Source organism: Pyrgilauda ruficollis, unplaced genomic scaffold, assembly GCF_017590135.1.
Source record: "Pyrgilauda ruficollis isolate IOZ18807 unplaced genomic scaffold, ASM1759013v1 scaffold4, whole genome shotgun sequence".
In the NCBI taxonomy this organism is placed as follows: Eukaryota; Metazoa; Chordata; class Aves; order Passeriformes; family Passeridae; genus Pyrgilauda; species Pyrgilauda ruficollis.
Genome location: NW_024525489.1, coordinates 2,079,432 through 2,100,562, shown reverse-complemented (window position 1 = coordinate 2,100,562; position 21,131 = coordinate 2,079,432). Strand labels below are relative to the sequence as shown.

Genomic DNA, 21,131 nt, shown 5'->3' with positions numbered 1-21,131 from the left:
CTGACCAACTAGGGAGAACTCTACTTCAAAGGACCTAAAGGTAGAAACCTGAACATGAGCCAGCAGAGTAATCTGGCAGCAAAGATGGCCAGCATCCTGAGCTGTTTCACAAGAGCACAGCCAGACAATTAAAGGAAGTGATTACCTGCCTTTATTTAGTGTCTATTTTGTTTTGGCCCCCAAATAACAAAAAGATATTGATAAATTGGAGTGAGTTCAGTGGAAGGTCACCAAGGTAATCAGGGGGTTGGAAAAGTGCCTGTAAAGAGGAGCTGTGGGACTTGGGCTTGTTCAGCCTGGGGAAGAGATGGCTTTGGAGGGACTTGGTTGCAGTTGCCCAGCAGGCTAATGAGGGAGTGGAGCCTGTTTCTTTACTATGGTATATGTTGGGAGTGGACAAGAGAAAATAGGTGTGAGCTCAAGCAAAAAGGGTTCAGACTGAACATAACAAAAAAACATTTTTGCAATGAAGACAGTCAGGCAGTGGAGCAGACTGTAAGGTTACAATCTTCTCCCCGAGGGTTTTCAAGATGCAACTAGATAAAGCCCTGCAAAACCTCATCTGACCTCTTTACTGACCCTGCTTTGGGCAGAAAGTTGGGCTGGATGGCCTCCTGAGAGCCCTTCTGACCTGAATTGTCTTGTGATCCTATAAAGCCAATGAACCTGTAAAAGAAAGATTGCTCCACCTTGCTCAAAAGCTGGAATGCATTGTTTCAGGTATATATGAAACAAAATGAGAACACCAACCATCAACAGCAAATTCACTTTTGAACCACCAAAAAAATGTACTTGTCATTCTAATGACTAATTTAAAGAGAAAACAGTCCCTTTGGATGTAAACTGCTCTAAGATCTAAAATTAGTCTAAGATCTAAATTAAAAATTAATTCATAATAGATTGGGGAGGATGGAAAAAGAAAGAAAACATCATAGAAAAAAAGCCACCTTTTAAGAACTAGAATTTCCCATAACAGAGACTTGCAGAGGCTCCAGAGGGTACACAAACATTTAACATATAAGATACACAGGCACCTACCTGCTACTAAGGTAGACAAATGCTGAATGAATGTATTGCTTGTATGGAATTATTTTCAGCTTCTCAAGTCTTTAAAATACATTCACAATAATCATTCAGGTTTCACAATGCTATTAACATTAGAATTGAGATGTGTGTGTTCATTGTAAGTGTAAAGTAAGATTCTCAAAGTGTACTGAAATCATAGTCAGAACTGCTAAATAGCTTCAATTCCCACCTGATATTCGTACTCTGTGTAAGGCAGCAACTTGTCATCTTTGAAGGAGGTTGAAGAACCATTGTAAACGAGTGAGAGGTCTAAATTTATGTGGGCTTGAGTTGTTCGCCTCCTGTAAAGCTCATAGTATAAAATCTTCCCGTTTGGCTGCTTCGGGCTGGTCCACAGGATGGAAGCAGTGGACTGGAAGCCGCCGGCTGTTTGTACCTCAATGAGAGGGGCCGGCTGCGCTGCCGGCGGTGCCTCCAGCGTCTGCGCCGACGCCCACTCACTGGAGGCACAGCCCAGCTCCGTGCAGGCTTGGAGCTGCACTTCGTACCTTCGGGAACACAAAGCGGGAGCGAGGTGATTAAACACTGCTGATACAAACATAAACCGTGATCGGGCGGATTTCTTAATTTCTCCTGGTCTTTGAAATTTTTAGTAGGCATGCAATTTGCATGAACACACGGGTTATGTGCTGTGCCTTGTGTGGCAAAGAGGAAGAACACTGTCTTCTGGATTTTTATTTGGGTGTGGTTTGGTTTTCTTCAGAGCAGTTAACATCTGCAGCAGTCAAGTGATAAAAATAATTTTGATTTTGATGATGTAAATCAAAATGATGATTCATTTTAAGAGACGATTTGGATGTCATTTGAGAACTGTAGAGCTCCTCTATTACTCTCTTTGGATTTAGATTAGTTATATGTAAATAGTAGACAAACTTATCAACCATGTAACACAAACAAATTATGCCTACACAAATATATAAGGAAAGGTCAGGTAAATAATCAAGAATTAGTGGGGAAGCTATTACTTCAGTATCAAGTGTATCTCTGTAGCAGAGTCTGGTACCCTTCTTTAAGTTTAACTTTCACTTAATCACAAATCACTTGTTTCCAGCCTGAGGGTTCAAACATGGTCCATTAATTTCAGCTCAGCTATGCTGTGAATGGTCTATGACCATGACTTTGGTCTCTCCACCCTGAATTTTGTCAACTAAAGCCCTGTTTATTCTCCATAGCAGACAACAAGTGAATGACACACCAGTAGAGGATTGCAGGTTTTGGAGCTTATAGCAGAGTGCTGAATTACCCCTTCTATAAATTACAATCTAAGTCAACACTATGCACTTCATCAAGATTATATAAAGTTGGTGTTACTACAAATTTAAGAGAAGAAGAATCCTTCTTTTATTATTTACTTTTTAGCAAACAACCCCTGGGTCTGACTATCTGTTTAAGCAAGATGTCTGAGCTGCCTGCCAGCCCACTGCATCACCCCACAACATTTATTCAACAATTGGGTTCTTCCAGACTTACCTGCTGTAGGGCTGTAGCTGTGCCACTATGTATGACCGTCTCAGAAAGGAAACATGAGATGCATCAAAGTCAAAAGTCTTCTTTCCTGTTTCACCAGGCTTGTGGAGCGAGACTGTGTAGTTTCTAATGTCACCATTTACTTTTATAGGAGGATCCCAGGCCACCAAAATCTCACTGGAAGACCACGCCTGCAACCTAGGAGGCAACATCCCAGATGGAGCAGAGGGGTTGGTTTTTATCTGAGCTGAGGGACTGGTGACGCTGCCCTGGCTGTTATTTGCTGTGACAGTGTAGCTGTACTCCATGCCTGGCATTAGGGTGAAATCAAGATACCGAGTTTCCAGACCAGAGTAAACGAGCACACCATCCCTCCTTAGGTCATAGCTCGTGATTTTGCCATTGGGCTTATCTGGGAGCTGCCATGTGATTTCAATGGACTCCGAGCCCATGACCAGCAGCCTGGGAGCTTCCATATTTAATGGTGGAGCCTCCATGGTCATCACAGACTGGGATGTGCTAGAGGTGCAGCCCCCAGCAGTGCAGGCAACCAATGCAAAATCGTACTGCGTGTAAGGCTGCAGGTTAGAGACCAACATTTGCAAATTTTTGCCTGGATAATACTCTTCATTGCCTAATTTCAATATGTACTTGGTAATATCTCCATTTTGTATTTGGGGAGGTGCCCAGGATGCACTGATTTGAGTGGCACTGACAGCCTGCAGAGATGGGGGGTCCACCAAGGCAGGAGCTGCTTCCAGTGTACGTATTGCAGCTGGCTCACTGGTAGAGCAGCCCCCCATGGTACAGGCAACCACTGCATAGCTGTACACCGTGTAGGGCAGCAAGTCCTCATCCATGTAGCTGAGAGTAGCAGCGTCGAAGCTGAAAGGATAGAGAACATCATTCTTCAGCAGCCTGTATGATTGGAGAATGCCATTGGGCTGTGCTGGGGGCGTCCAGGATATGAGCACTTTATGGGGGTTGGCTGACACCACGGATAAACTGGGGACAGCAAGACCTTTTGGGGCAGTTTGACTCGTCTCTGCCACTGTCCAGGAGCTGTCAGCATAGCCTGCTGCATTCCAGGTGCGTATCTTATATTCATGCCTTGTCCATGGCTGTAAACTTTTATCATTATAGGTGAATGTATTGGTTTCAGTGTTATATTCTGTAAAAACAATTTTCTCATCTTCTGTTGTTGCTCCGTGCCCTGCAACAGTCTCTTCTGTGTGTCTGTGAATAACTTCATAGCGAATTATTTTTCCATTCGGATTAATTGGCTGCAACCAGCTCAGTTTAACGTTGGTGGCATTCACTGCCTGGATTACAGGTGCCATCTGGGACACTGGGGGAGCTTCATCTGTCCAGACTGGCTGGGGTGGAGAGCGAGTGCAGCCTGCTGCATTGCACACCTCCAGCACGAGCGTGTACAGGGTGTACGGCTCGAGGCGCCGGAAGAGGAACTGGCGAGATAAACCACTGTACTCCAGGTGGTCATCACTGAAAACATTGTAGGTCTGGTGAATTAAGGAAGAAAAAGAAAGAAAGGCAGGCAGGGAAGGAAGGAAGGAAGGAAGGAAGGAAGGAAGGAAGGAAGGAAGGAAGGAAGGAAGGAAGGACAGAAGCCAGGATGAAACAAAAACAAAACAAAACAATTTTTGTCAGCAACCAGTAGATGAGACCCTTAATCTATGCAATAGGATAAGGACTATTAACCAATGATTCAGAAACTTACTTGCTAGTAACAATCAGCTCACAAACAGATCATGGATACAAAAGGAATGTTTTGATCCAATTTTCTTTTTTTTTTTTTCATTTTGAATGCAGTAATAAATCACTTAGTGACAGTTTTCATTATATTTGATTGTTATCAAATTTCATTGCAAGGCTCTCACAGGCCAGCAGAAAGCTTCTCACAGACTAGCTCTAAGGAATATCACTTAAGGGAAAAAAACCTCCAAATAAACCCATCTAGTTTCAAACCTTGAAGGTAAAGGTTTACACTCAGTTGAAACCATTGAGCTAAAAGACATCCTAAATTTCAGAACAATATTCTATTAAACTCAGGTTTTCTACAAACACATTTTGGTCATATCCAATTTCACGATAAGTAAGATTATGAGCTTTCATGTGGAGCTTTCTGTGCATTAAATGAACAATCTGGTTCAGTGTAAATGAAAATTTACAGTCACAGAGTAGCACCAGAATGTTATTATTAATTTTAATATAATGACAAACACAGAGAACTCACAGAGTGTCTTGGGCTTGTATAGGACTTCCATCTTTTTTTAAACTATAATGCATTAGATTGAGTCTTTTTCAGCAAAACAAGTTTTAATTTGATATTCAGCGTTTCCCTTCTGTTTTTTAATCCAGTGAACTGTCAAGATGAATATTACCTTAATCATGCCATTGGGTTGGGAGGGCTCTGACCATTTTAGCAGCAGAGCCCTGCCATTTTCTTTCTTTTCCACAGTGAAGTTGCTCAGGCCACTGGGTGAAGCTTCCAAAGTGCGCACAGATGTCCAGGGGCTTGAAACCTGCCCAGCGTTGTTTACAGCTATGACATGAATATGATATGTTGTGAAAGGTTTCAATCCAAATAAATGAGCCTGATGCTTTGTTCCCTGAAGCAAGAATACAGATGTTTGAGTTAGTTAAAAAAGTAATCAGCATCTGTGGTTTATGTCACTTGGAAAATGAGGCCTCAGCTCTGGGTCACTTCTGACTGCTTTGCAGAACACCCCATCTGGTTACTAGGATTTTTTTTGGTGGTATTTTATGACTGAGCCTCAAAAAGAAATTCTTACAGTTTAAAAAAAAATTATCTTTCATTATGATGGAGCCTTTGGAGTGGATTCCTTGGGAGTCCTCCACAGTCTGAATCTCAGCTGGGACACAACTTACAGTTCATTCAGCATGTGTCTGAGCTTGCTCAGTGAAATTGGACTCAAGCATGTAAAAACCTGTGGTACACGAGTGATGCCTGCTTCTACAGAAATCTTACACATCTTGTGTGTACATGTGACATTTCGTAGGCATGTTGTCCTGTTCTAGCTACTCAGGCCATGGTAATCTGGATAAACAATTTGTGAATCCCACCGGGCTCAGCCAGGGCTGCAAGGACCAGGGCTGACCTGCCTGACTCTGCCACACCAGAGCACAGCTCAGCAGAGGGGTATGGTGGGGGTGCAGGCTGATGGACATCAGCCATGGCCAGGAGGGGCCACTGGCATCCCAGCTCACCCCAAACAGCATCTGACACAGACCTGACACTGCTTGGGCAAGGAGAACCTCAGCACAAAATCTGATCTAGGCAGGAAGGCAAAACAGCCATGGAATTATTTTGAACAGTCACAAAAGGCACAATGACCAACAAAGAACAGGAGTAACATGTTCCAGTAGGAGACTGTGCAGATGTGTCAGATCATAGCAGCAAAGAAAAAAGAAGCTCAGCTGATCACTGATATATTTAATCTCGTTTTTAGCTGTACTTTGGCATGAATTATATAGACCACAAGAAAGGGGTTGCAGGAATTCAGTTGCCTTCATGTGATATAAAGAGCTGAAGTCGATTTCCCTGTGTCAGTAAGTCATATTAAGTAGCTAAATGCTAACATTTCCAATTGTTTAATATTTAAACATTTGTTAAACTATCATACTCAGAAACAAATTTTAAAGAAATATTAATTTCTTTTTTTAAATATTAAAAGTTAGACCATAAATATTTAAATAGTTATTTCCTCAAAACAATGAGTTAGTCTTTTAGATAAATATAGCACAGCATTTGAATGACCATTATGAATATTAAATCTGAAGATGCCACAAGTACAGATTATAAACATACTTTTCTGATAAATGATTCCTTTTTTCTGTTAAACAGGGCAAACATTAGCAAGATTAATAATGCAAAAAAGTATAATTCTTTGTTAGGAATTCCCAGTCCCCACTGCCAAAAAAGCATAAGCTGAAATGCAAATAGCAATCACCTCGAACAGATTATATATAAAAACGCTCTGGCTGCTGTGGGACATTTAGAGATATCTTTTGTCATAAGAAACATGGAAAGCATGTGGGCTATAAAGCAAAAACATATGTATATTGTCAATAGCAGCACCTGTTCAATTACAGTTTATTTCGGTATGGAGAATTTCATTCAGCCCCTAGATGGCAATACTGTCAAACACTTTTCGTAACATGAGTACTTAATGATTAACAACGTGCGTTCAGTCATCCAACATACTCAAGGCAGCCATTAAAAAAATAACAAACCTGATTTCATTACAGATTCTTTTAATAAACATTTATGGCTTAGATCCTTGAAAGTGGAAGCGTTTAAACTGCCATAGCCAAAAAACCTATACAGCCGACTGCAAAATTATGAACTGCAGGTTAAAGAACCACATTTAAATTGAGACTCATGCTTAGCATAAAAATCTGGCATCAGAAATTATGTTGGCACAAAACATGATTAAAATTAGCTTTACAATTGGATGTAGTCTGTATTAATAGTTTTTATGAGGACAGTTATCTATTAGGTTTTCAAAACAGAACTTTTAAAAGCCTAAAATTTACATTCCATGGTTTGGAGGTGGGGATGGGAGGAAGGGAGCACGCAGCATTAAATTACTGCCCGTGAACTGCTACACAGGGCTCTCTGAAGGTACAAACACATTATTAAAAACATCAGACAGAAAGCAATTGCTCTGCTTTTTAATGAGCTGCATCATCGGGTGGGTTTTTGAGACAGCAATGTTACAAAACACTAGATTTCTATTTTTAAACAGAAAACTGGCATGTTTTTCATCACTCTCTACCATTTTCCCAGTAAACCCCAAGATTTAATTATTTACAATCCTCACTACACTTTGAAATGAAACAAGGATGGAGGGATTTCCTTGCCTGCAGTTCATCATGTTCTCTGGAGACTGCTAAACCATTCCTTCCAGGGATGACTTTTATCCCTGGCTCCTACAGATACTTCTTGAAGAGCAAATGGTTTACATGTATTTTTGTTTTGTTTGGTTTTGAAGTAAGCTCAGGGGACGTACTCCCAGAATACAGAGCCACGCATTCTCCCCCTGCACTGCTGCCATTGCCAGCTGTGAATTTGCTCAGCTCAAAGGCTGATGCTGAAAAGGGTATGGATGGCAGACTTGGTGATTCATTTTAAGAATCACTTTATGTCCTCCCATGACATTTTCAGCCTAGAAATACTGTCCTGCTGCAATGGTCAAATATAAATTGTAAAATATACCTTGCACTGATAGCACTGTAACTTTGGATTCAGTGGGCAATGACACAACCTTCAACAGGCACAGGAACAAAATCATTGTCTGGAATATTCTCCCAGTCTTCCTCCACAAAGCCATAAACTCATGTTTCCATGTTTACACGTGCTAACAGTCCAGATTTCATTCACCATTAAAGCCAACAAAATAAAATTTTAATGTGAACATTAAGATGTCCATAGACTGGCCAAATCCAATGGACTTCAAGCCCATGCCCTCCTTTATCTGTACCCAGCTGTGAAGCATTCACACACCATCAGTCATTAAATTAAGAATATTCCAGCATACATTTAAGTGTGTACAGTCTCACATTCCTCCTCTGTGGCCCTTTCATTCTTTCCATGTAAACATTACAGAAATAGACACCTGACAGAGGAGGGAGGTTGTGACAAGCCACTGTGACCTGATTGCACCCTGTAACCCAGAGCCCAGCCTTTGGCACAGTCCTTGCTTTTGGTAGCCTGGTCTCCTCCCCTGGTACAGCTCTAGCAGCACCACTACTACTCCAGGCAGGACCTTTGGTTTTGCTCTGTAAAGTGCTTCACATGCTGCCAGTGGCAGCACAAGCTGTTAACGGCAACAAATACGCTCCTCCACTAATTCCACTCTTCTCACTGTAAATTAGGATGAAAGTTATTTAAAATAAAACCTTGTTTTAACACATTTTTCCAAATATAAAATGAGAGAACATGAATCATAAATAATGCATTCACCAAGATTTGCTTCAGATTGCCTTTTTTATTTGTTTGTTTTTTAATTCATGAACACAGAAGTCACTTAAAGTCTGGAAACAAATTAGCATAGTCTTTCATGCCGTTCAAAGGTAGCGGCATCCATAATGCAAGGTGCTGCCTTCCTCGCTACCTCATAGTCGTCCTCCCAGTCACAGGCAAGGCTGTGCAGTCTTCAAGGGCCTGATGATTTTACACTGTCTACTGTGATTGCTTTTGACTACTTGAAGTGCCCCTAAGGTGGCAACAGGGTCAAGAGGTCTTTGTAGGTTGAAAATGATCAAAAATTAGCATTGATCTGTAGCTGTCAATAATACTCTGCACGGGTGGACTCCCTGCACAAATGTTTCAATTGCATACAACTACACAACCTAGTCATCTTTGAATCTATCGATCTGATGAAGCAGCACTTCCAGGGGTGTCACTCTGGGCTTTTCCTCTTCTTTCAAGGCAGGCCAGCTTACCCAGTTGCCTAGGTCTCAGGGAATGAGTTCAAACTCATGACAGACACATCAGAAGATCTCTGAACCACTGAAGAGCTGCCCAACAGGCAGTTTGAGTATCTGTCCCTTCTTCAGGGGTAATCATCAAAGCTCAGCAAGTCATCACCAGTCATGTTAAGGTTACGATCTGGTTTCTTTTCCCTCCCAATCTTCTCTTTGTACCATAATCTCTACTTGGCAGATATCTTGAATAGCTGAATAAAAAGCTACCTCATTCTTTCTGTAGCCTCTAACTAAACCCAGTGGCATCAGACGCTATCACACTGCTAATTGTAGTAGTGGCACAGGCATCCAAACCAGCTCTCTCATAACCCATGGACATAAACAATGGGAAGGCAGTTCAGAAGAACATCCCCTTGTCCAGAGGCAGAGATGAGGAACTCTCCCTGGACAAAGGCGGAGAAAGCTACGGTCTCGTGGCAGCCAGAACATCAATCCAACCATTGTCTGACTAAAATTTTCAAATTATCCATCAAGGAAGTCAAATAGATTCCTCCACACATGACAGAAGCAAGGGGGAATGCTTGGGAGTTTATACTCAGTTTATCCTCACCTTTGTCATTATTGTCTTATCCAGCTCCCTGTCTAATCCAGACTCTTTGCCATTTTCTGCAAAGCGCTGGGAGCGCTTGACTCTGATGTTTACTCTTATTTCCCAGACAATTCTTAGCCCCTGCCTTCACTTTAAACATTACACTGAGCTCATATTCACATGCAAACACTAACTTGTCCTTTGGGCTGCCTTCCTACTCAGGCTTATATCATGCACACTGTGTCTTTTCCATTTAAAAAAATCTACTCTATTCCTAAAGCCTTATGCTCAGATTCACAAGGATATAACTTATGGATACACAGGTAATCTATGAGTCTATTCCTGGAGCAGTGCAGACTGGAATATAAATTATTCCCATGATAGTACTGAAAAATCTTAAAGGTTAGTCAAACAGAAACCAACATGTTATTCATTTAACCAGAAATAATCTTGCCTACAGGTGACCAGAATTTCCATTTTTACAAGAAATTGATATTGCACTAGTTATTTTCCTTCCAATTTGTATAAAAAATAATTTTAGATTTTTCATTAATTTTTTTTGTAAATTTCAATCTTCAAATTTTAAATTTTAATAACTTTGCATCTCATTTCAGAATTTTAAAATTGCCTTTCAACATGTATATTTAATTTTAAATAATGACTTGATTATTTGGTATGACCCAACAGGCTTTCAATAGCAGCAAAATGCACACAGGTAATAATTTTTATTTTAAATAAAAACCCAAAGAATAAAACTAGAAAAATATTTAAATAATATTTTTAAGTTCGTAAATTCAGATAGTCCCTTATTAAACCTGAAATAATTTTTAAACATTTTTGCCCAGGGAATGTTCATCCAAATTGTCTTTTGTTGGGATGAAAGGACACTCTTCCTTTTCCAGCCCGGAGATGGATCGATGCAGTCTTTTCTTCTGCAGTGGCTAGGAAATGACATTCAAAAATTCATTATCTTTGAGTCTGCTTTTCTATAAATAAATATAGGAAGTTTCAGTTTAAAAATGGATTAGAATAAATTCAACCTACAAAGTAAAGCACATAAAATGGCTTCTTATTAAAACATAAACATTGATTACATGATCATAAAAATATTCTTTTCTTGAGATTCCTGGCAAAATGATACTTTCTCTTTTTTCAACTTTAAGAATGTTCTTGTACTTTATTTTTGAGACAAACTGTAGTTTTGCCATCAACACCAGAGAACACAACTTTTCTCTCCTCTGTGACCCAATGTTCTCATCCTTTCCTAACAGCACCATTCTAGCAGCATTTTTAGTAAAAACCCTAATCTGCACAACCTGCTTCACTTCCCACATAACTGAATCATTTCCGGTGCCGACTGTACCAGGAAGAAACCTTTGAAAACAGCAGTAATCTAAATTCAAAATAACCTGCAAATAACAACAATTATTACCTAACAGAAAATTACTACATTGCAATTCATTTTCCTCCTTCCTGGCAGGGCATGTGAATTGCATGCAGCTGAATCTGTCTCGTGGAGTTGTTGCCTATTTTCACAGCAGACAGTTTTCTTTCCTGGCACACCTGGGACCTGCTGCAGTCTCACCACGCATCTGAATCCCCATCTGACTTGAAAGCAAAGCAACACAAAGAAAACGAGGATGGATTGCACATTAAAATGAAATCAAATAAAATCAAGTTGGCCTTTGGGTAGCAGTACACTTTTAAAACACCAATGATGTTGCACTTTTGATGGTAAAACCTTAAAAAAACTTCTCTGGGCAAAGTCAACATTGCTATTTCAGTGAGATCTCTCCTCTCCCCTCCCCTCCCCTCCCCTCCTTTTTACTTTTCTCTTATTTTCTCTTTTCTTTCATAGTTATTTCTTTAAAATTCATCAAACATCACCAAATGGCACCTTCTCAAAAATTTATTTCCATCTGTATTTGTCTAATTTCTACTAAGAAATATTGAAACCCAAAAAAAGATTTCTCTTTCTGTATGATTAAATAAATCAAATAAACCAAAACATCAATGACATGACATTCCACTATAGGCACCATCTAGAGGACGATGTCAACATGTTTTCCTAACATTAATATTTTATCTCTAACAACACTCACAAGACCTACTGTATAATAAACCATAGTTTTTTGCCTTATTTTTCCCCCCATATTTTTCCACTTTAAACCATGTTTATTACTCCTCACAGTTAGAAAGTGAGGTAGAAGGAAAGAAGCAGCACTTTTTAAAACCTGGACAGATGATGGGACAGTTTCCCATAAACTTCGGGTTTACTTAGTTGACATCACTACTTATCCCAAATGGTACTTTTTCATTCAATAATCATGTTGAATATGAACAACTAGACTACGTTCTCTTTAAAATAGGACAGGCTACATCTCAAAGAAAAAAAGATAGTACTATTTGAGACAAAATAGAGCATAACATAAGATACTTGAATCATAACAAAAACCAGTTATGTGTCACCCTTGGAAAAATGTGCATATCTTGTATGTCCTGATCTTTAGCTGAGTGGGGTGTGCTTTGTGGAGAGCTGGTGGGAGTGAGAAAGGAGAGAGCAGCTTCATCAGCAAAGACTTCATGGTATGTAAAGTGCAGCACGATATTAAAGCAATGTCAAACCCTACAGAATTGAGCTGGGAGATTTGTGTGCCATTCCAAACTCACCCACCACATAATGGGGAATCTGCATAAACACATCAAGGTAGTGCAGAACTTGCAATTTGCCTCAGTCACAAGGGGAATAGGAATGAAGCATCTTTCATGAGGAGCTTTATAATCTGGGGGAGAAACACATCTTCAGGGAAGGTAAAAACCAGCAAAGTCAAGCACACAAAGCCTGGTTGGAGTTTGTGCCTCTTCATTACTAGGTGCACTCACCCAGCTGAACTCCAAGATTATGTTTAACATAAGTACCACATGCAGTGCCCCTGACCAGCAATGACTTTCCATCCACTATTTGTTAACATTTAGGAGTGGGTTTTCTCTCATGGATTTATTCCATAGTCTGTAGATGTGGCAAGAGAAAAGAACAAAAACCCACTGCTGCTGTCAAACAGCAGCTAGAGCCTAAGGGCTCAAACCTGCAAATGGTAGGGGGTACATCCTTAATATGGAGCATTAGGGGGTTAATGTTATATTTTTTCCTAATGCCATAAACTGTATTTTCCATTTGATATTTTGGCTGATGGCCAGAATCAGAACAAACAAAATCTGGACTGCCACATCAGTCTTCTTAGTTTCAATTTTTTTTTCCCTTAATACTGTCCAGAGTGGTAGGAGCTTTATAAACCAATGTAATGAAACCATGAATGTTTTGGTTTTTTTTTTTTTTAATCCAGAAAAATGGGTAATTTATGTCTATGAACTTCTTAGCTCAAGGTATCTTATGGCAATCAGTTTTACTTTGTTGCAGAAAGAATGTGCTTTTGTCATGACCAAATATCTTGTCTTTTGGTTTTATTTGAAGTTTTGTTTTGCATGAATTCACATTGCCCCTATTACATTTTTTACTTCAAATATGTGTGCTATGAGACGTCTTCTTCATCTCCTTCCAAATAACATCATGTATGATAATATGAGAAAAAGTAACTCTGAACACTAAAACACTCTTTTCTATCTATCTTAAAATTACCTGGGTGCAGTATCTCAAAATTTCTCTTTTCTGTAAAATTTGAAAAAGAGACTTTGGCTGTAGTTTTGATGAATTGAAGACAGAGAGGAAAGACTCCTTGGTTTTCCTCAATGAAAGCAATTATTTTCAATTTTTGCCTTTGCACAACTCAAAAGCCATAACAGGGAAAAAGAAAGGTAAAGAGAAAAAAAGAGTTTGAAGAAAATCTTTAAGGGGACTTATACAAGGGCAGTCTGAATCTTAACATAGATTGCAAGTGAACTCCCACATCAGTTTCCTTTAAAATGCCACTGAATGTCAGTTGTGCTCCATAAAATCAGGACTTTGCAGTTATATATGACTTTTTATCATAGGATCTCACATCATGTTACAAACATAAATTAATTAAGTCTCAGGATATCCCCCTGTGTTCCTGTGTGCAGCTTCAGGAAACTATAGTTATTAGTTTCGATCCCATTTTACACAGGTACAATAGATGTGTATATTATTGTTAAATGCAAGCTTAGTTTATTCCCTTTTCGCAATCATTTTGAGTCCTTGTCTCTCTCACCCAATACATGTAAAAAAAAGAGCAGTTCTAACTGCTGCTAAGTAGAGGAAGATAGCACAGCCTCCAGGCAATTCACAGCTTTAAATCCCTGCTTTCTGCCAACACAATGGGAAATAAAAGCAGCATTTTAAAGGAGACTAAAAGGTTTTTACTTCCTATTTTTTATTCCTTTTTCTCTGCCCTGTACTGAACAGTCCTAGCTCTTCATGCAAACTTTGCCTGCTCTGTATATAATCACTTCTGAGAGACATTAAAAGGTAGAGCACAAACAATTTACTTGGAGCTACATTACAAAGGCCAAAGTTTAGTCTGAGTATGTGACTGGACTTAAAATGTCACCTTTAAAATGAACTGGGTATTTTAAAAAAATGAAGGGCCAAAAAGTACAAACCCCAATCTCTAAAAAGGCTTTTTATTCACCAGGTTTTCCATTCCTTTCCTCAATGCTTTACACTTTCTACATGAAGATACCTGCTCTCCAAGCAGAGACTGGCTGAAAGTATAGGAAAGTATGTAGGTAGCCATTTGGGAAAGGTGCAGTCCAATTATGCCAGCATAAGCCAGGGGAAAAGGATTTGCTCTGCACCTTTTTGTACAGAGCAGGCACCAGCAGAAGGCCAGAAGCACTCAGTGTTTATGCAGGGAGGGATGACTTCTCTCTTTTATGTGTCTGGAGGGAAGTTCAAACTATTTTCTGAATATTAGCAGGGGATATTGATCAGACACACATTTAGGTGTACACTCAGGGACATATTCCTCAGCACAGCTACCCATCAAAGTACTGAAAGGTTGAGCCGAGATCTGACACTTTCCTTCCAGATCTTTATGGGATGTTCCCCTAGTTTTGGAGTAGGGGATCCCTGCCTCTTCTGGTTGTATGAGCTTGTGGAGAGCCTCACTGAGTAGCCTGAAAAGCCCTCATGACAAAAAGGATGGTAAAAAGGAACACAGATCTTGTTTTCTCTTTGCAGCTGCCATTGGACTGCCCTGTTGATGAAAATAAGAATGTCCAAAAAAGAACAAGTTCTATATTTCTGTGTCCCTTAGCAGCTGTGTCTTGCCATATGAAGGCTCAGAATCAACTCCACATTGTGAAAAGGTTTGAAAAGAAGACAAGGAAAAAGAGTGGTAATGGAGTTTGGTAGAGAAACTGGAAGAGAATCTACTTTCAAGTTTAAAGTCTTGAAACCAAGTAAGCCAAAATGAACGTGGATGGATGTACATCCAGATCCTCCTAGGATCACATGGGTACAATTCCCTCTACTTTAAGCTTACAGGGCGCACTGTTGGAATGACACTCACCTTGACACAGCAGATGAAGCTGTGTCTGCAGACTGCCCATTCCCATTTTCTGTGCTGTCAGGTGAACACTGAATTCATATACATACACACAGAAAAGCAGACAGCTATGTCTGCTGCAGTGGGAACAAGGAAAGCAGCTAGCTAAGCTTCACTTTGAAGAGTTAATGCCTAAATAAAACAGAGACTTTCATCATGTCCTTTCATTAGTCCCTCCTACTGTGGGTTGGGCTTCTCAGTGCAAAGCTCCTGCCAAAAGAGAAGAGTCTGAGCTGCTTGTGGCTTTCACCAGCTAGATGGATTAGTTAGGGAAGAGATTAAATACGTAAATACTGAAATATTACTTGAAAACTCAAGCATAACAATTTTAGTTTGGATTCTGTATTTTCCTTGGATACTTAAGTTACTTGAGGAATTAAAATAGATCACATACGCTTAGTAAAGAACATACTGTGCTGATTTCTGAATTGAAAATGTCTTTTCAGCCCATTATCGACTCCAGCATATTAACTTGTAAATCCACTAGTTTCACTGCCTGATCTATTGATTAGCTGCATGTATACATGTTATAAATGAGCAATCCAAAGAGAAATTACTGCAATTTAGTCATTTTGGGACAGACTTGCAAACGTATTTAAGTGTCCAAATATGAGGATAGGCACTCTGGGAAAGAGTCACAATGTTCTCCTACATTCTGACCCAAACCTTGTGTAGCTACTGTCCTCAGTTCCTCCCTACACTCTGCACAGAGGGAAGGAGGTCTCTCCAAAGGGAATGTCTGATGTTTAAGCTTAACCTCTGTTTTGAATAGCCTGTCGGAGAAGCCGCGCTCTCTCTCATGACAGATTAGACAGACTAGCCTACATGTGCCATCCCAAGTATATAGAATTCACAGCTGTAATTTTTTATTTCTTAAATTCACTTAAGATTCAAAGAGAAATAAAGGCAGCAACAACATTTTCAATCAGCACACAGCAACAGACCATACAGGTCTGCTCTTTCTTGTTTCTCAAAACAAAACACAAAACCATTCATAGCTTCAGAAGTTGAATTGCAGCAGTTTCAAAAGACTTCTAAATCAATGTAAGCTTCCATTTGCCTTTTCAAGGATGCTGGATCAGGGTCTTCATAAGCAGAAGAACAAAACTACATGGTGAATGTAGAGGGCATCCAACCAGAACAGGGATTTGCTTTAGTTAATCTGAAGCAAACGTCTTCCTGATTTCCATGCAAAGGCCAGCATGTTGGACATGATCTTCAGTATGAGATCATGTTACTCAAGAACTAAGTGTTATTCCAGTGGTTTAAAATTGCAATTAATACCCTCAAACCAAATATCAATACAGCGGTTTGTTAAAAAAGCAAGTCAAGGTGTTGTGATGCTTCTATGCAGGACCAAAAAGAGAAAAACTGCAGCATTGATAAAGATCTCTATTTCTGAGACAATTTTTTGTCCCAAAAATACCTTATTTTAAAAGCCACATGTTCTCAACTCTGTTTTTTCTCAAAAAAAACAGTACTGTATTTGACATCAGGGCAACTAGAGCTCAAACTATTTTGTTACCTGGTGGAAAAAGGTGATGTTTTCTTTCCCATTTGCTCTCAGGGTCTCTATTCAGTCTTTTTAGACCTGGACTTCCCAGTAACATTAAGCACAGCACTTAAATATGTCACCGTCTTAAGCTAAAACTATAGTATAAATCTCATGATCTGTTGGTACATCACGGGTCTAGTATTTCTAGCACAGACTAGTATTAGACAAAATCTAAGTTCAATACAATTATCATCTGTCTTGAAACCCCGAAGAGAAAACAATAACAAGTAATTTTATTATACCATAATGACAAGAATAATACTTCATCTGGGAGATGTCTTCTGACTTCTCACTAATTCCTTTTTAAAGCCTGTTGAAATATAAGAGCTCTGCAAAGTTTCATTCATTTTGTTTGTAAAAAGTTTCCTTTATAGCGAAAATACAGAAAATGTATTACTGCAAGGAGTCCACTTCCCTCACTCTCTTGCAATATTAAATGAGCATTCGCAATTCTGATCTTATGGGACAATTGTAATCTTGGTGTCCTTTTTTGCAGCCAGTAGAGTAGCATCTCCACACTGAATGGAATATTTGTCTCACACTAGAAACTCTGCTCTGAATCAGAAAAAAAAAAATTGATGCATTCAAACCTGCAGGAAATGGACTTAGAAAAATACTTGGAGCAAAATTCAGAACCAAAACAAGTAATGATTTGGCTATGCCCCAGTACATTAACTAGATCCTGGGACCTCTGTACATCTTCCCGTTGTGAATATACTGTTCCTCAGTGTCCTTTTGGCACACACGCCAGGGGTCTCACTGGGATGGATCAAACCCCAGCAGTCACATCATCTCCATCTTAGGGTGGTGCGGGCAAAGAATTGTTTAGAAGACAAACATGCTACCATAAAAGAGGAAGGTGGAACAGCCATAGATTAGTTCAAGGAAGGCAGCCATAGCTGCAAAGTCAAAGGGCTCGAGGATGTTGTACTTCAGGTCCAGCTGCTGCTCTTGAACCAGCCACAGGATTCCTTAAGTGAACATCTACGTGGCTGTCTCTCAAAGCTTTGCCTGTGTAGCCACACAGCCCCCTTTAATACAAGACCTTTAAAGGACATTACCTGACTGAAACAGAGTCCTGCCTGTTGTAAGGACTGCAGGACTCTCAGAGTATCTGGAAACAGAAACAAGTTCCTAACAAAAATCTGAAAAACACAGAAGTTACTTTCTACTAGACCCTCAGGATGGAAATTCCTGCTTCCTATATCATCATAGTCTCAAACTGTGCTCTTAGGAAGGAAGGTTGGTGAAGGGAAAAGAAGGGAGGAAGGAATAGTTTCCACCGTTTGGGTTGTAGGAGTAGAGCAGCCTAAAGGTGCCAGAGGTGTAACAGGTGACAGTTGATATCCGAAAAGCTGTAACATGGCATCTACTAATATGGTAAGAAACATTTCTTTGAATCCACCAGCAACTTTGGCAGCAAGGCCTCCGCTTTGTGGGTAGAAACCTTCTTTCCATGCTCATAGTTTTTTTTTTGGCACTCATAAAGCAGTTCAACAAGCATATCCTTTCCAAATCATCTGGCCTGTCAGATGCTGATGGAGAGACATCTGTACCAATCTCTCTCTTTCTTTGAAGACCATTCTTTAAAAAATGCTAAAGAAACAGACTTGAGAATACAATACAGTTTTTGCAGTTAAACAATAAAATCCATCTGTCATGGGTCCTTGTGAGTGCAATATTAATACACTTGCATGCTCCCATTGTCATGCATTCCTGTAACTTTGGTCAGATAAGAAGTTCAAGGTGCTGAGAGAAATATTTGTGGTTTATGAGGGGATAAACTCATAAATCAGACTTTGTTTCCTCTTAATAGAGATTATATACGTAAACTACTCCCAGACATTGCAGATAAGTTTTCAGACCATCCTCACAATTTTTCTGTTTCTGTTTCTTTGGAAATCAACCAACCAACCAACCAACCAACCCACCAACCACGAATTACTTATGTTTGGATGTTTTCATTCATGATTGTACCGGTACTGAGAAGCAAGAAGGACAAATATAAAGACTGTTGTGAATGTTATTGAATCTGATTAACTGCCTAGTTTGGGCTCAATTTAAATTTGTCAAGACTAGAAGTCCCCTGTCATCTTTTCCCTGCTCCACAAACAAATGAGATCTTCACAGAATTCAGAAACTGTGCTAGGTCTGAAGACAAATAGCAGAGCTGCCTGTCAGCTCCTTCACCAGCCAGCCAGCCCAGACAGCTAACTTGCAATCTCCCTTCCCTCGTCTCTCTGACATTGCTCAGTTGTGCTTTCAACATTGTCAAAACGCATTTTGGCTGGCCTGAAGATCCAGCAGGAACTGGGTGCCCTTGCAAGGGTATGGAAGTTCCTGCCTTCGAAGGGGCACAGGAACGGGGAGCAGCAGCTCTGCTGGCACAGCAGACCCAGAGTGATGAGGGCAAAGGGAGGCAGGGGTGGCAGCAGTGGGGCTCGGGACACCCTGGTTTCCAGCACCCTCTGGGGAACAGACAGTTTCAACTGCACATTCCCTGAACCACTGATGTGCACCCAGGTAGCCTCATCCCAGGGCTGTGCTAGGCTAATTTACCAAAAGGGCTGGCATATATGAACTATCAATATCTGCACATGATTTAAAGCAGGAGGGATCAAACTCAGTACTCCAAACAGCATGTATTATAAACTTCTGGGATTTTTCCTCTTTGAATGGCCATCTCAGAGTTTTCCCTTTACAAACTTAGTAGCTGTATGACTGTTTTTGAAATGAAATCATATTGGCTAATTTTTCAATTTATATATTCACAATTTAATTCCCATGTTGTATGATGAATCACCGGAATCAATCAGTAATGCACCTGCTGACTGGATAACTACTTTCACTTTGTTTTTTGTTTTTCAGCTATTTTTGATAAACTAATTTTTAAGACTGCCAACTCTCCTAGTAAAATCTCACAGAGCTTTTGAGCTTTGAAACAATTTGAATACACTGCAGTTTTCCCAACAATCTGAAAAACAACAGAAAGTCCCATTACAATCCAAAAGAATAAAAAGAATGCCGCACTTTGAAATGAGAGCCACATTTTGGGTTTCTTTTTCATACCCAGTTAACTTTATATACAGCTACAGTATAATGTGGTAGTAAATTTATACCCCTCCATTGTCACCTGTTCAAAATGCATTGTAATATTCAGGGTTTTTTTTTCTGTTTCTAAAGGCTCCATCACAGCCTGTGTGAGAACTGGAATAAATAAGCAGCCACATTTTCCCATACTGGAAAAGTTCCAGAAGGGAAAGGGCTCTTGACAAAGCTTAAGGAGTTTTCAAGACACTTTCTATTTCCATACTGGTTCTTTTGTATGCTAGGTTGCCTGCCATTATGTTTATGTAATTCTGACAGTGTTCTTAATGACACACTAACAGATTGTAAAACACGCTGCTGGCATTTACTTGTTTTTTATATTTTTAAAACAATGTCCTTCATGTAACAGTAGTTAAGCGCGGCAGAAGGACATCATTAGAGCCATGGTTAAACTGTAATTTACACCATTAGGAAGGCAGGAGCAATTTTTATTGCCTGGCAATTTTCTTGCTGAAATATTTGGACCATATGGCTCAATTTGTGTAATAACCTTAATTTCAGCACCCTTCAGGTCTGCCTCCATCTCCTACGGAATGGTAAAATGCGGTTTAGCAGAAAAGGCAACTGTCTATACTTAGAGAGTTGAGATTAATAACATGTCACGTCCTGTTTTTGGTGAAGGAATTCGAACAGCAGCCAGATGGTATCTCTACAAATAACTGTCAGGGGTCTTGATCTAATCAATACAATGTATTAATACATCTCCCTTCGCTGCTTCTCGAGGGGCTAGCGTGCAACATCTGGAAAGATTGGGGGGACCGCCAAGTAGAAAGCTGATCCTTTTCAGAATCAAACTGAGCCCAATTAATTTTTCATGTATACTTGATAACTGTTTCATAATGAGCTATGCGTCTTGACGGAGTTAGGGTTGGCGGCATGAGCGGCTTGTGCTTCCTATCCCCATTCAGTCCACTTACAGAAACCAACCCATTAATCAAACTATCTGGCATAAAACTGAAATCTCAGCTCAGCAAGAGATCAATAACCATCCTTAAAAAAAATCCTCACAACCAGAGCAACAATAAAGACCCCACCACAGAAAAGGGTTTAGTGGGCAAAAGTATCCAGGCATGACATTAGTAATTACTTTAAGAAAAACCAAAACTCAGAGCCATACGCACCTGACAGGCACCTAAACCAAAGAATTTAATATTAACTTCCTGTTGAAAAGTAACATTTAAGGCCATTAAAAATACACTGCCATTCTGCTTTCTAGATACAGAGGCCATCTGGCCCCTATTCACCATAATTGCTATTACAGTCTCAAAAATAATATTTATATAATGCTGTCAATTAACAGACGGACACCCATTCCCACTCCCAAAGAGCT

The 21,131-nt window shown here is 39.8% G+C and overlaps 1 protein-coding gene across 1 annotated transcript in view; it reads right to left on the bottom strand.

Moving 5' to 3' along the window:
- Positions 1-21,131, bottom strand: part of USH2A (usherin) — a 374,258-nt gene that overhangs the window by 25,578 nt on the left and 327,549 nt on the right. Inside the window, exons 61-63 of the mRNA XM_041477027.1 lie at positions 4,956-5,183; positions 2,557-4,073; positions 1,256-1,574 (exon numbers count right to left, since the gene is read on the bottom strand). Of these exons, the coding sequence (XP_041332961.1) occupies positions 1,256-1,574; positions 2,557-4,073; positions 4,956-5,183 (2,064 nt within the window). The remainder of the gene's footprint in view (positions 1-1,255; positions 1,575-2,556; positions 4,074-4,955; positions 5,184-21,131) is intronic.